This window comes from Vipera berus, assembly GCF_964194415.1.
Source record: "Vipera berus genome assembly, chromosome: 3".
Classification (NCBI taxonomy): domain Eukaryota; kingdom Metazoa; phylum Chordata; class Lepidosauria; order Squamata; family Viperidae; genus Vipera; species Vipera berus.
The window spans coordinates 162211930-162226733 of record NC_138204.1 but is presented as its reverse complement, the minus strand read 5'-3'; the positions used below and the strand labels follow the sequence as shown (position 1 = coordinate 162226733).

The window sequence follows — 14804 nt, the reverse complement described above, 5'->3', positions numbered from 1 at the left end:
TAAATTACTGTAATAAATATGAAGGGGGGTGGAAGTTTTGTACTGATTCATTCTTTTATTTATTTATGATTTAGAGAAACCTAAATATTAAAAGTTTTATTTAGCAAGCAAGTGCATTGACACCCAAAGGAATACAAAACACAGGCTGCCTTTCTTCAAAGGATTTCAGCTGGCTATTAACTCTTGAGTAAATAGCATTAGATTACCAAGGCTTGCATTCTCATAAAAAGCTTCATCTGACATGGTGGCTTCTGAAAATACGATCTTGGGTATGACATAGGGCTATCTGACACATGGGAGTTAGCTGACAGCTTCCTATCATTTGCCACATGCTGTGCATATTCAACATATTGCCTTAATTTTTCCAAGAACAAACAATTTCATACACTAAGGCATGACATGCAGATTATTTTAAAACATATATTCATATCGCCAACTGTCCTGTACGTTAATCTCATCTCTCATCAATTTTTTACCAGCTTCACTCTGATGTTGATAAAGGAGACGGCTCCATCAAATACATCTTGTCGGGAGAGGGGGCAAGTTCCATTTTCATTATTGATGAGAACACGGGGGACATTCATGCTACAAAGAGGCTTGATCGGGAAGAGCAGGCCTACTACACCCTCCGCGCACAAGCACTAGATAGACTGACAAATAAACCTGTGGAGCCTGAGTCGGAATTCGTCATTAAGATTCAGGACATCAATGACAATGAGCCTAAATTTCTGGATGGTCCTTACACTGCTGGAGTGCCTGAAATGTCTCCTGTGGGTAAGTATAAATGACCTAAAATCTTTGTTTTGTTCTAAATTATTATTTATTATGTTGACACCCAAAAGAATGCTCTTTCTATTATTTATTTTTTTCAAAATGAAAATCCAAACTTTGAACAACAAAAGCTGTGTTATTCTAAATTTCCAGTTGAGCTAAATTGAAATTTTTGGGTTAGCAGCTATTTCAAAAATAAAGCAACAATCCAGACAAATCAAATGTTTTCTGAAACTGAAAAGGTATATATTAAAGGTTTTTTTTTTTCCGGAAACTGCATTCTGTAAAGTTTGATTTAATGCAGCAACCTAAAAAACTTGCCAAGCTTTGCCAAACTCTTAGTTTAAGGATTGCCTAGACTGCTGATATGTACTTCTAACTCAGCTGCCTCCTTTATCAGCAAAACTTTCTATTTTTCCCAAATGAAGAGGGTAATTAAGGGCAGTACAGCTGACAGATCAGTGCCTTTCTAAATCTGAGTTTGAAAATGACACTCGTGTTGTTTTTTTCTGGAACCATCACGCTCAGTTTATAATTAAATAAACACCTTTTATGTGAAATCCCCCTCTGCTTCTGAAAAAGTGGAAATGTTGGCGATGAAAAGGGGAGTCAAAGGAAAAATAACTCAAAAGATAATTGAATCATTGGGTCCTTCTGGATGATTTAGACTCCCAGAATCTCCTGCCATTGACCTGTGTGATTGAGAAGAATTGAACTCCAAAATAATAGAGGACAGCAGGTCACTGTTGTCCCCTCTAGCATGATCAATAGTTCCAGTATATGAACAGCAATAAAAGAAATATTGATGATAGTTTACCATCTCTTAGAAAGAATAATTTATTCCCTTTCATACTAATAAATTCTTAGAATTTTGCTTCATCTCAAGTGATATGCTGTTAAATAGAAATGCCAAAGCTGAATACATGGTCTTCTCAAAACCATTTCTACTGTAGGGAATAACAGGACTTTCTTTTTCACCTATTCTTATATTTAGTGTGGCTTCTCATACAAGATATTTGTATCTAATATCAGTAATTATATTTCTAAAGACATTTCTCAGAAAATTTTAAAATAGGCTTTTTGGTGGTAAATCAAATTAGTGGAAATGTTTATATGAAGGAATATTTTTTTTGCTGTGATCTTTGGCCAAAAACCTCAGTATGAGAATACAATCATGAATATTTTTTGAGTTTTCTCAGGGAGACCAAACACAAATGCATTTAGCATTGTTACCTTTATTGCGGCTTACTGTTCCATTTATCTCTGTTTACATGGAAATCAGTCAGTTGCCTTATCGTACATTTCTTTTACACTATCATAAAGAGAAGACAGATAATATATGCAGAGTCTAATAAGAGTAAAAAGATTTCTCTTAACCCAGATTAGAAGAATTGAATACTATTAAAATATCAAGATGTTTACTTGTTGCTATTTAGGTACAAAAATTACATATATTCTTGTCAAATATCATGCTTGTATTATATTCTTGTCAAGTATATATTGAAAATGATTTTGAAGAAATGCTTTGGACCCCATGTATTTCTCTTCTGTGCATTAAAGCAGAGCATCTTATTTCAGGCATACAGAAAAGTCTATTCATTAGGTTTAATGCAACTCTTGAAACAGTGTCATACATTTTTCAATTCCTTGTAGATGTCTGATAAAAGTCACCCTCATCTCAATGAATAATAGAGCTGTGCTGTCTTTGCAAGAGACCTGAAGCACTCTTTCCAAATCCCTTTCCAAATGTGCACAGTCCTATGACTGTATCATATGCATTCATATGACTTTTTATTATAATATTGCATTCCTCTTTATAATCTCCTCTCTATATAGAAATGGTATATGCCCATTGAACAGATAAGGAATATACATGTGTGGACAAGAATACTGAAGTATGAATGAAATGAAAAAGTCTGTACCAGCAAATTATTAAGGTAGACAAATGCGAAGTTTTACACACTAGAAAACTGATCAGAAAAGCTTTCAATTTCTCTCTCTCTCTCTCTCTCTCTCTCTCTCTCTCTCTCTCTCTCTCTCTCTCTCTCTCTCTCTCTCTCTCTCTCTCTCTCTCATTGATTAGTATGGGATGAGATACCATCAGTATATAGATATATCCTAGCTATATATTCCACTTCCAGACAGGAGCTGCTGTAGATGTTCTCCCCAGATGTTTAGAGGAGTAAAAAAATAGATGGGACCAAATAAGGTGATGCCGAACCCTAGCAACACAAGGTTTCTCTTTGTCCAGAAACTGCCAGGTTTGATAGTTAGCATCTAGGCTGGCTTTAAACTAGGTTATACACTTCCTAAAAGAGTAGACCCTGACACTTGTATTCTATTGCCTACTACTTGAAAAACAGGGTAGAGATCATGGCCGGGAGAGTAATTCAGCTTCAGCCCCATATGTCAGTTGTATCTCATTTGGAGCAGAAGGACCTGGGGATAGTCACTTATGCCTTCATTACCTCTTAATTGGATTATTGCAGTAAATTCTATTTGGAATTGCCCTTGAAGATTATCTAGAAATTTTGACTGATGCAAAATGCAGTAGGCTGCACCCTGGAAGATGGGGAACCATTTTACACTATTATTCCTTTGTTGCAGATGGAACATTGTATATTTCTAAATACGATTTTATAAGTTTTGTCAAATCTAAAACTACAAAAGATAAAACTATAAATAGGCAAGAAAATAGAAAAATAAAAAAGTGCAGGAGAAAAGAACCTCCCTTCATCCCCAGCAAGTTTAACTAACATTAACAATTCATTACTATCTCTTAAAATACAGCAAGCAACGCTTCATCCCAAATATCACCCATTAGCCACACACAAATCTTTAAAGCAGCACTCTTATCTTAATCAGCAGAAGTTCATTAACAGTTATCAGAGATCACATAAGTATTACAAACTATATATTTATTAATTGAATCATTTAAAATGCAACACATGGATTTGCAAATCATCCTGTCCTAGTAAGCAAGAATCTGTTGAACATTACTAGGAATAGCAACTCATTCATTTTAACCTTGAGCAAATAAACCATCTTTGTATTTTTCCCCTCTTACTTCCAACAACCTTATTTTCCCCAGGTATTATCCTAACATCTGCTTTCTTTTCACATTCCGTTTCTTGTCTCAAAGTTGTTGATAACTTTAACAAGTCCACTCTAAAGAGAATATCCAAGTCACACTTCATATTCTCACTGTCTCCTCTAACAAAATCATTGACAACTTTAACAAGACCCTTTTGTAAATTCCATATGAAAAGATTCTTTGCATCATTCTTCTGGTTTAGTATTTGCATATCTTTAATTATTAAAACATCAACTGGTTTCATTTCTATAGCCAGGATTTCATCTTTTTTGTTTTAAATGCACATTGAAATCAATTTCAGTTTTATGTAATGAAACTTGTTCATTTCCCATGATTCCATCAGTTTAGCTATTATAGTAGCTATCTTTGAAATTATTTCTGAATTCAGTATTCATTCTCTCTCATCAGAACCACCAATATATTTGTTTCCCTCTGGTGACTTCTAGTGATCAACCTTTAAAGTCATCTTATCTGTTATTTTTGTTCCTAAATGTAAACATGGAAAGTTTCCCATAAGAAGGATTCAATTAATTTCAAAGTCCATCTGAATCCTAAAACTTTCTAAAATCAACACCCCAATCACCCTTTGCTGAATGCAATAAACATACAGTGTGTACAATAAAACTTTTTGTTTTAAAGTTTCTCAATTTTTAAAAAGCAATGGAAAAAAACAAATAAATCCAAAGTGAGAAGAGAATGGCTTTCTGTGAAATAGAAGAAATAGAAATAGAGAGATAATGCTATGGCTGAAAATAACATGTGAATGCTGGATTTGGATTTCCAGAAATTTTTCAGAGAAAGAGAACTTAAGCTTACCTACATGTAATCTGAACATCTATTTTATAATGAGGCATGTGGCAGCAATTGACTTTTTGCAATCAACCTGTGGTCAACTGGGAGTTGCAGGATTCTATTATGCTTATAGCTGTTAATGTAGCTTTGATGGACTTTTTGACTGAGGCTGACCTCTTAATCACTTTGGATTTGTTTATTTTTTTCACTACATATTAAAGATTGAGTAGCTTCAGAGTGAACAGTTAGTGAAATCACTGGGTGTGTTTTCTTCAGTACTTTAAAAAAAACTTTATAAATCAGAGATCTGTAAAAAAGCTTTTTTTCAATATACAGGAATAGGACAATTGGTGTTGCTTTATAAAGATCCCCCAAAAAATTAAGGGCTCAAATGAACTTGATTTAAGACTTTGAAGTTAAAAAAAGGAATTTTCCTGTGGGAAATGTATATATTTATGTTTGCAAAAACTTATAAGACAACTTTGAAGGTTGGACATTAGAGGGCACTAGTAGGAAATAAAAGTATCAAGAGAGATCTATAATGAATGGGCTAAGGACTCAATCATCAAGTTATCTGCTGTTATGGAAAAAATTATAGACATAAATTACATAAATGAATGTCACCAATTATAAATGTATATTGTCATTAACATGGGTGAGCAGGTTTAAATCCTTAGGTAAAGGTAAAGGTTCCCCTGCACATGCGTGCTAGTCGTTTCCAACTCTAGGGGCTGGTGCTCATCTCCATTTCAAAGCCGAAGAGCCAGCGCTTATCTGAGGATGTCTCCGTGGTCATGTGGCTGGCATGACTAGATGCCAAAGGCGCATGGAACACTGTTACCTTCCCACCATAGTGGTCCCTATTTTTCTACTTGCATTTTTACATGCTTTCGAACTGCTAGGTTGGCAGAAGCTGGGACGAGTAACAGGCGCTCACTCTGTTACGCGGCACTCGGGATTCGACCCATCAAACTGCAGACCTTCTGATCGACAAGCTCAGCATCCTAACCCACTGAGCCACCGCGTCCCTTGAGCCGGTTAATAAAAGTGTATAATCAAAATACCAGTATCTGCTGTGACCACCTAATTCAAAGCAAAGTTCCCCTTAAGCCTACAAGCCTCTTTCCACATAATTCTTATTCATATCCCTGATGATTTTTTCTTCAGGAAATCAATATATATATATTTAAGCCTCTGTAGTCTTACCAGATAAGAAAAAGTGCTTAGGTGATTTAGATCATAATCTTTATTTCATTCTTGTTATAATGATCTGTAAAATTATCTGGGTTTTCCTAATATAGTTAAATGGTTAAATGGCTTTTCCTAATATAGTTAAATGGTTTATTGTCACATCACTTTAATAGCTAACAACACCTGTCACTTGATACATTTAAGGTGATGTTTGGGAAACAGAGAACCCAGTTTTTTTGTCTAGCCCTGGAATCTCCCTCTAACCATGTCATGAAAATTTGGCAGTTTTGCCAAGGTTGATAGCATGGTTTTCTTTTGCTTTAAAGCAAAGAACAGATGAAAATGGTTGTTAAGCTTTGCAGTAGGTTTACACTGTTAACTTCTTAATCATCATCATCTTCACTGTCATCCTTTGTGTGTGTGTGTGTGTATGCATGCATGCATTCATTCATGCGCCTTCGAATCAGTATTGACTCCTGGAAACTGCCTTGACAAGTTGCTGCACTTTTCTTGGCAAGATTTTAGAATTGATTTGCCATTGCCTCTGTCCTAGGGCTGAGAGAAAGTGAATGGACCAATGTCACCCAGCTGGCTTTGTGCCTAAAGGTTCCTAGCTGATATACCTTAACCACTTTCCCACATTGGCTCTTATTATCATCCTAGCCATCAAAAATAAATAGGAAAAAAGTATGCCCCACAGCCTTTGAAAGAGTGTCTGCCTATGCTGTTCTTGTTTGGGAGTAAATCCATTAAAATTAATAGAATTTCTTCATGTATGTATAAAAGACTATAATGCCAGAGACAACTTTGCCCTATGAAAAGCTGAATTGAAATAAGTAGCATATATTATATTATATTATCAATTGCACTGTATCTTAAGCTGATTTTTCTCTGGGACCAATAAGCAGCCAATCTACAGTATATCTAGATATTTTTTTCCCTTCAGAAATGGCCATTTATAAATAGATGGTGCTATCTCGGGGTGTGGAAAGCAGAGAAGAAAATCTGTTTTCTTCATTTGAATTCTTATATAAGTATGTTAAGAAAACACTTACCCAGATTGTACGGAGAAAATATAAAACCTAAATCAGAAAAGACTCAAGTTACTGAGCATTGTATTTGAAATAGTTTATCCCTGTAGCAACATAAAAGGAGAGGAACAGTTGAAATATTAGTGAGGGCAGAGGGATGAATAGTAAATAACTTTAACTGCAATATGATTTTATTAACATGAATGTAAAACTGTTATTGCTAGCTTGATAGCTTGTCTTTTCCCTATCGTTCTTTTAATACAATATCAAAGCCAAGTGGACAATAACTCCAGAATAATTTCTGGAGAAGAAATGTAGATGAAGCTGCTTGTAGGTATCCTCTACATCATGGCTGTCTAACCTTTTGGCTTGCCTGAGCCACATTGAGTGGACATAAAATATATAATATTTTAATGTATAAATTTTGTGGAGTTGCATTACTAGCTGTCCAGGGCCACATGCAGCCCTTGGGCCATGGGTTGGACACAGTCACTTTAAAAAGAGAGGATACACAATTTTTAAAGGAATTTTAAGTACAAATTGCAACACATTTTCCAAATATCTATTTAAAGAAAGTAGCTTCTCTTAAAGATAGAAAATATATGATAGTACATATTTCTGTGGAATGGATGGATAGATGGGCAGTCATTTTGTTCAGACATTGATTGTATATTTACTTGAATTTATTTTAAAATGTTCTTAATTTTAAAGGTTTTAGGAATGCTGTGTCTTTTCATTTTTGTCTGTTGAGCAGAATCAGACAGGCAAATAACACTAAAGTGGGAGGAAAAACTCCCATCAATATTATACAGACCCATAAAGAAAACACTATTTTTTTTAAAAAAAAAGTATGAGAAGGGCAAGATTCAGAAAATACTCATTTACCATAGGAAATGTTTTCCATTTTTTCCTGAAACTTTTCAGTGTCATGGGTATCTGAAACTTTCTGTTGTAACACATTTTTCTGTTTTTACATGTTTTTTTGGATTTGTTGTATTTTCAAACAAGGACTATTTTCTTTGACACTTTAACCATCTTATGTGGTTAAAGAAAAAAGCTGGAAATATTTCATAATCTATTTATTTTCAGTCTTTTAGAAAAGAGAACAAACAAAAAATCCCACCCTGATCTTTTCCTATTGCTTCTGGGTATTCCCCCCGCCCGGTAGTCTTCATGTCTCTGATTATAATTTATATTACACTGAGCAAGACACACACAACTGCATCTAGTATTCTCATAACACTCTTTTTGCTGTGCTGTTGGTCAAATGATACATACTAGGACATTTGCTTCTTCTAGTCGGAATAATTGCTTCTATGCCTGGTTTGATAGTCTCCTTTATTATGATGCCAGTTATATTCTAGGAGGGTTGCATTTTGCGCACTGACACCTGTACTCAGATATTTTTCATCTATTGCTTGTTTACCCAGTCGATTTAGAGATTCTCCTTGGGGAATAAATCTGCAATCCTGTTTCAGGACATTATGGAAATTTATCCTTGATGACAACTTAGTTATGCCAACTGTATGTTATGCAGCATTTTAAAACTTTTGTTTATTGAAAAGGTGGTAGCACATTTTTGTCAGGGGTCTTGTTTTTAAAGATCAAATAATTTCTATGTGTCTTGTTCCCCAGATTCTTTGGCCTTTGGTTACATTTTACATTTTTGGAGCATGCCATGGACAGTCTGACTGCTGTGGAAGATTTCGAGATTTTGTTTATTTTCATTATGGTCTCTGACCAGCAAATTAAATGTTGACATCTTAAAAGATTAAAAGGCAAAAAGCAGAACACCATGAGACAAAAGAAAGTATAGATGGGATTCAGAAAGAACAATAAAATGCCTAGAAGCTGGAAAACTTGCTAAGATATTACCAGGAGTATATATTGTTATACTACAATAAGTATAGATAGCAGGATATTAAAAGTAGGACCTAAATGCTAAAACCAAAATAGCTACGGTAATTAATAAAAATACTTTAAAATAAAATGCTAGAATTCTACCTATCACTGTTGCTGCTGCTACTATTACTTCAAGTACTACCACTACTACTACTTCAATTACAACTACTGTTGTGTTGGGAGCACCAAAGCACTTCTGGGTTGAAAGGATTGAATGGTGACATCACTGTTGCCTAGTTGGAGCCTTCTTTCATGTCCCCGTTAAGTTGCCCAACTTAGTCCAGCAGGAGACCTTATACCATTCCAGACAAATGGCTGTCCAGTCTCTTCTTAATGAGCTAAACTCATTTATCTACTTGTGGTCAGCCGCTTTTGAACTGTTGAGTCAATATCTATTGAGTATTTTAGTATTAAGTGATAACACAGGGGCATGAGCTTGTCTGTCTCTAAATATGCATAAGTAAAATCTTACATTAGTCAGTTGCATTAAAGTAAAACAAAGATAAGACAAAGTAAAAATATAGGAGAATAAAATAAAATTGTACATTGTACAAAATTAACACGATATTTTTCTACATAGGGAAACTGCAGTTGAGAAATGTTGCAGCTGTCTTGAAACTGTTGGGATTCTGGTCTGTTAGCAAGGAACAACTAGTATTGTCCTCCAGACAGAAAAAAAAAAACCCTGTTTCAGATGAAAGTATAAGGGTGGAATGTAGCTTACAGTAGAAAGGGCATCAAAGGAACATGTATGCTAGGATCTCAGGTTCCTCCAAAGCACAAAAACAGGTTTGATCTACAAAGGAATATTATTATAACTTCTTTCCAATAATGCAGAAGGAAAGACATTAAATGAGATTAAAGAGGAATTTCTGTGGTGCGATGGCAGGTGACATTAGTTTGTTGGGCTGGCAAGGTCTCCAGTTTATATAATGCCAGTCACGGTGGCCTAATATCTCTTGCTCTACCTGAAGAGATGCGTGATCCCTTGCTGCTGTATTACAGCTCTTGCTTTTGGAATTCCCAAGGCTAGGAAACACAGTGATATGTCATTTTGTAAACTTTCTTCCAAAAAGGGGGGGGGGATTTAAAAAGAATCACGAAAGCTGGGAAATTACAGGAAAACTGAAGCTTAAGCCCAAAATAGAGCCATATACATGGGCCCTGAAATCCAAGGGATTCAACCCAGTTTCTGATTGAAGTGTTATAAGCATTGTCAAGAATTTGGACTGTATTCTATCAAGGGATTTTAAGTTACTGGATGCACAAACCTGCAAACCATATAATATTTTGGAGACAGATTTAGCTTTGAAAAGTGTTATGGTAGCAAGTACATTCTTACCTCCTGTAGCATGAAAAAAAGCTGAGTGTAGCTTATCACTAATATTAGCTGTATTAGAAATAGTTTTAATGAGTTCTTCCTAGATGCCCAATTGCTGGAATACTGTTGAAATATTTAAAAGATAAAAGTTGGTCTACAGTATTGTTATTCGCCTGCTATTGATGCTTAAGGCATCTCAGTTCCCCTTGAAAAGACCATAATTTTAGTTTTGGTGTCGTTAATTGTAAGCAATTCTTCTCTCCAGTAACTGCCAGTAGATGTCTTCTGAGACCAACTTCAGTGACTGAAAGAATAGCTTCATCATCTTGATACAAGAACACAGTCAACCGTCTAAGTGTAGTGGGCCAAAATTCCTGTTTAGTTGAGGCAATAACCATTGAATTGAAATACCTGTTAAAAAGAAAGAGGCCAGGATACAGTCCTGTTAACAACTTTCTGAATGGGAATGATGCAGAAAGCTGGCTATTACTGCCACATCTAATTTGCAGCTTCTTAATTAGGCAGAGTAACTGATTACTAGTCCATTTATAAAACGGTCACTGTGGTGGTCTAGCAATATCCAGACATGCTTATGGATGCTCCCTTAGTGAACATAAGCACCACTCTGGAATTCCAGTTCTAATACCTAAACAAAATTTACCTAGATAATCCTCTAGAGACCCCAGCTTGAGTCCTACTCATTTCTCTATTAATATACCATTTTGTAGTTTGGAGCTTTCCCCAACTTTTCTTTTTCACTTTCAAATTTGTGTATCTGAGGCCACCTATTTTAGATTTCTGCTGGGGAAGAAGCAAGTAGCAAATCATATGTTAAAATGTGATGTATTCTTCCATGTATATACCTGCATACAACATTTAAAAACAAATACAAAAATATTTGAATTTGCTTTGTGGATCCTTCTGAAGCTGTGGTGAAGAATCAAAATAATAGAATAACAGAGTTGGAAATGACATTGGAGATCTTCTAGTCCAACCCACTGCACAAGCAGGAGACCCTATTCCATTCCAGACAAATGGCTGTCCAGTCTCTTAAAAGCCTCCAGTGATGGAACACTCACAAATTCTGAAGGCAAGCTGTTCCACTGGTTAATTGTTCTCACTATTAAGAAATTTCTCCTTAGTTCTAGGTTACTTCTCTTTGGGATTAGTTTTCAGCCACTGTTTTTTGTCTTGCCTTCTGGTCCTTTGGAAAATAGGTTGACCCCCCCCTTCTTTGTGGCTGCCCCTCAAATACTGGAACACTGTTATCATGTCTCCCCTAGTCCTTCTTTTCACTAGACTAGACAAGCCCAATTCCTGCAACCTTTCTTCATATGTTTTACTCTCCAGCTTCCTAATCAACTTTGTTGTTCTTTTCTACACACTTTCCAGAGTCTTTACATCTTTTTTATAATATGGTGACCAAACCTGGATGCAGTATTCTAAGTGTGATCATACTAAGGCTTTATAAAGCAATACTAATACGTGATCTTGATTCTATCCCTCTGTTAATATAATCTAGGTTTTTTTGGCTGCTGCTGCACACTGCTGGCTAATATTTGAGTGTCCACTAGGACTTCAAGATTCCTCTTACATTTACTGCTTTTGAGCCAGGTTTCACCTAATTTATACCTGTACATTTCATGTTTCTTGCCTAAGTGTAAAAACTTACTTTTCTCTACGCTGAATTTCTTTGCGTTAGATAGAGCCCAGTATTCAAGTCTGTTGAGATCCATCTTGATCTTGAGCCTATTTTCTGATTGTTGGCTGTTCCTGCCAGTTTAGTGTTGTCTGCATATTTGTTGAGTTCCCCTTCTATTCACTCATCTAAATCATCTATGAAGATGTTGAAGAGTACTGGGTTTAAAACAGAACCTTGGGGTACCTCACTGCTTACTTTCTTCTGTATAGATGTAGTTCCATTGAGAACCTCACATTGAGTGCAATTTGTCAGCCAGTTACAAATCCTTCTGATGGTGTTTTAGCTTACCATGTTTTAGCTTACCATGAAGTAGGTTGTGGTCTACTTTGTTAAATGTCTTTTTGAAATCTAAGTACACTATGCCCACCACATTTCACTGGAACACTCAAAATCACTCAAACAGTGTACTCATGTAGCATGTTATTAATTGTAAGGTTTTACATGTTATGTAACTGAAATGGAATGGTTATTGAGATAGAAATCCATATATGTTTACCATGTATACAAATGATTCTATTGGTTGTTTTGCAAATACAAGTTATTTTTGTATATAAGTATTCTTCTTTAGATGGCAAAACAGCAAAATTGCAATTCCTCTACAAAGGAATTCTAACAAAAGGCAGAGAAATCACTAGAAAATAATATCTAAGTGGGATTATATATAGTTCATGAGCTTTGCATATTACAGAACATTAAATCTAGTTCAAGTTTCATAGTATGATATATTTAAATGCCTTTGTGGTTACTGGTAGAGTAATATTTAATACTGTATTAATACTGAATTTAGCTTCATGAACTGCTTGTGTGACATTTATCTTAAATAGTCACAGCAAGTCATGGTTTATTTATATGACACCATTTTTAATTAAACATCTCCTGCATTCATGAAATACTAAGGAGAAATGAAGTATCTACCTCACATATTTTAAAATTAGATCCATGACAAGGACTTTATTAATTGGGTACTGAGGACAGTAAAAGTAATTTCAGCCAAAATGAGCTATTAAAGCTTAAATACTACCAATCTCTTTGACTCTTTAAAGGCTTAAGATATATTTAATTCTTAAATAACATTCTGGTTATTTAGATTTCAGCACTGATTACAGAAAGCCACCAGTGTTTAAAAATATCATTATCCTATTTTTTTCATATTTAACGTTTATCTAACGGAATATGTAAAGTTCTTATAGTTGTTCATATTTTTCTTCTAGTTTGGTTTCTTATTGTGCAGAAATAATTTGCACATGAATAAACCATAGGCTAAAACTTTCTACATCCTTGGATTTTTCTGGGGAAAAAATATGATAAAAAAATTAAGATGATGGCAGGATGATACCTATGCTCAAATTAAAATTCTCAATCGCTCATCCAATCCACAGTGATATCTCTAGAGTTTGGAATCCAAGATTTTTTTTTAAAGAATAACAAAGTAATAAATGAAAATGTGTTAGTTTTAGAAAAAGATAAGTATGCTTTTAGGAAATGGAGACATGATCTGTTAAAGCTAAAGAGTGGAAAGAAGAATTCTTGCTTTATTGGTTCCCAGGTAAGTTTTACTATAATACGGTGATTTGAAATCCTTATACTCTTCAGCAATAAAAATGTAAGTCAGTACAAGCTAGAAGAAATGTTAAGTCTGCCTAAATCATTTTTTATTAAAAAACGGTTACATAAAAATGAGACATATATTTATATATGCTTAAAACCGCTTTTTAATACTTAGGAGTTTCAGCAAAACACTTAAAAGAATTTTTAAAGTAATTTAAAAACTACTTTGTTTTAACCTTCAAATCATTGTATTCAAAAGGGAATTTCAGCATGTACCAATTTTGTTTATGTATGACACCATTTCTAATTAAACATCTCCTGCATTCATGAAATACTAAGGAGAAATGAAGTCCTGCCCTTCTAATATTGGAAAAGTTAATTTCACATACATGTAAGACCAGTCCCTTTCCCTCCCCTTCCCCTTCCATTTGTTTAGCTTTTCATTGTAAATGTTGTCACAAATAGCAAGAAAATTAAAAAGTGTGCCTCTGCCCCCCTATTTGTCTCCTTTCTAATTGTCTCCATCTTCCTTGCCTGTTCAGATAGCCAATAAGTCTATACAAAGGTTTAAAAGGAAAGGAAGAGGAAAAAAAAATATCTGTTAACAGAAGCTTAAAAAGGTAAAGGTTCCCCCGCACATGTGTGCTAGTCGTTTCCGACTCTAGGGGCCAGTGCTCATCTCTGTTTCAAAGCCGAAGAGCCAGCGCTTGTCCGAGGACATCTCCGTGGTCATGTGGCCGGCATGACTAGATGCCAAAGGCGCACAGAACGCTGTTACCTTCCCACCGTAGTGGTCCCTATTTTTCTACTTGCATTTTTACGTGCTTTCAAACTGCTAGGTTGGCAGAAGCTGGGACGAGTAACAGGCGCTCACTCTGTTACGTGGAACTCGGGATTCGACCCGCCAAACTGCTGACCATTTGATCGACAAGCTCAGCGTCCTAACCCACTGAGCCACCGCGTCCCTTAACAGAAGCTTAGATGATCCAAAAAGCATGGTGTCTCGATAATTAACATACTTATTAAGGCATTAGGCCACATGTCATATCTTCTGATGCACAAAAGAGATCGCTTAACAAATAAATAACTGCTTTTATTCACGAGGCATTGTCTATATTCAGTGAAATACAGGTTGACTATCCATAGCAAGCATGATATCCTTGCAAAGACAGTTGGTAGTTGTTGGTGGTAGGAAGTTAATCATTCAAGAGCTGATCAGGAAAAGGAATAGAATATTTTTTTCAGTTCAGTCCATTTCTTCTTCATGAACTTCATGTACTTCTTTTCAAATGCAGGATTGTATAAAATGACAAATCTCAAGAGAGATACAAAACATTTATATTGAATAGTATTAATGACTATACAATAAAGAGTTATGAAGCATAATAAAATGGTTCAAAAATACAATTACCAAACGAATTAGAGCAGTATAATTTACAATCATGGTAACTA

General features: G+C 35.1%; 1 protein-coding gene across 1 annotated transcript in view; it reads left to right on the top strand.

Annotated features, from left to right (window-relative positions):
• The window catches only part of CDH7 (cadherin 7), a gene marked incomplete at its 3' end in the record, with an annotated part of 127442 nt that overhangs the window by 65011 nt on the left and 47627 nt on the right, over positions 1-14804 (top strand). The window contains exon 3 of the mRNA XM_081324833.1: positions 480-774. Within this exon, the coding sequence (XP_081180959.1) occupies positions 480-774 (295 nt within the window). The remainder of the gene's footprint in view (positions 1-479; positions 775-14804) is intronic.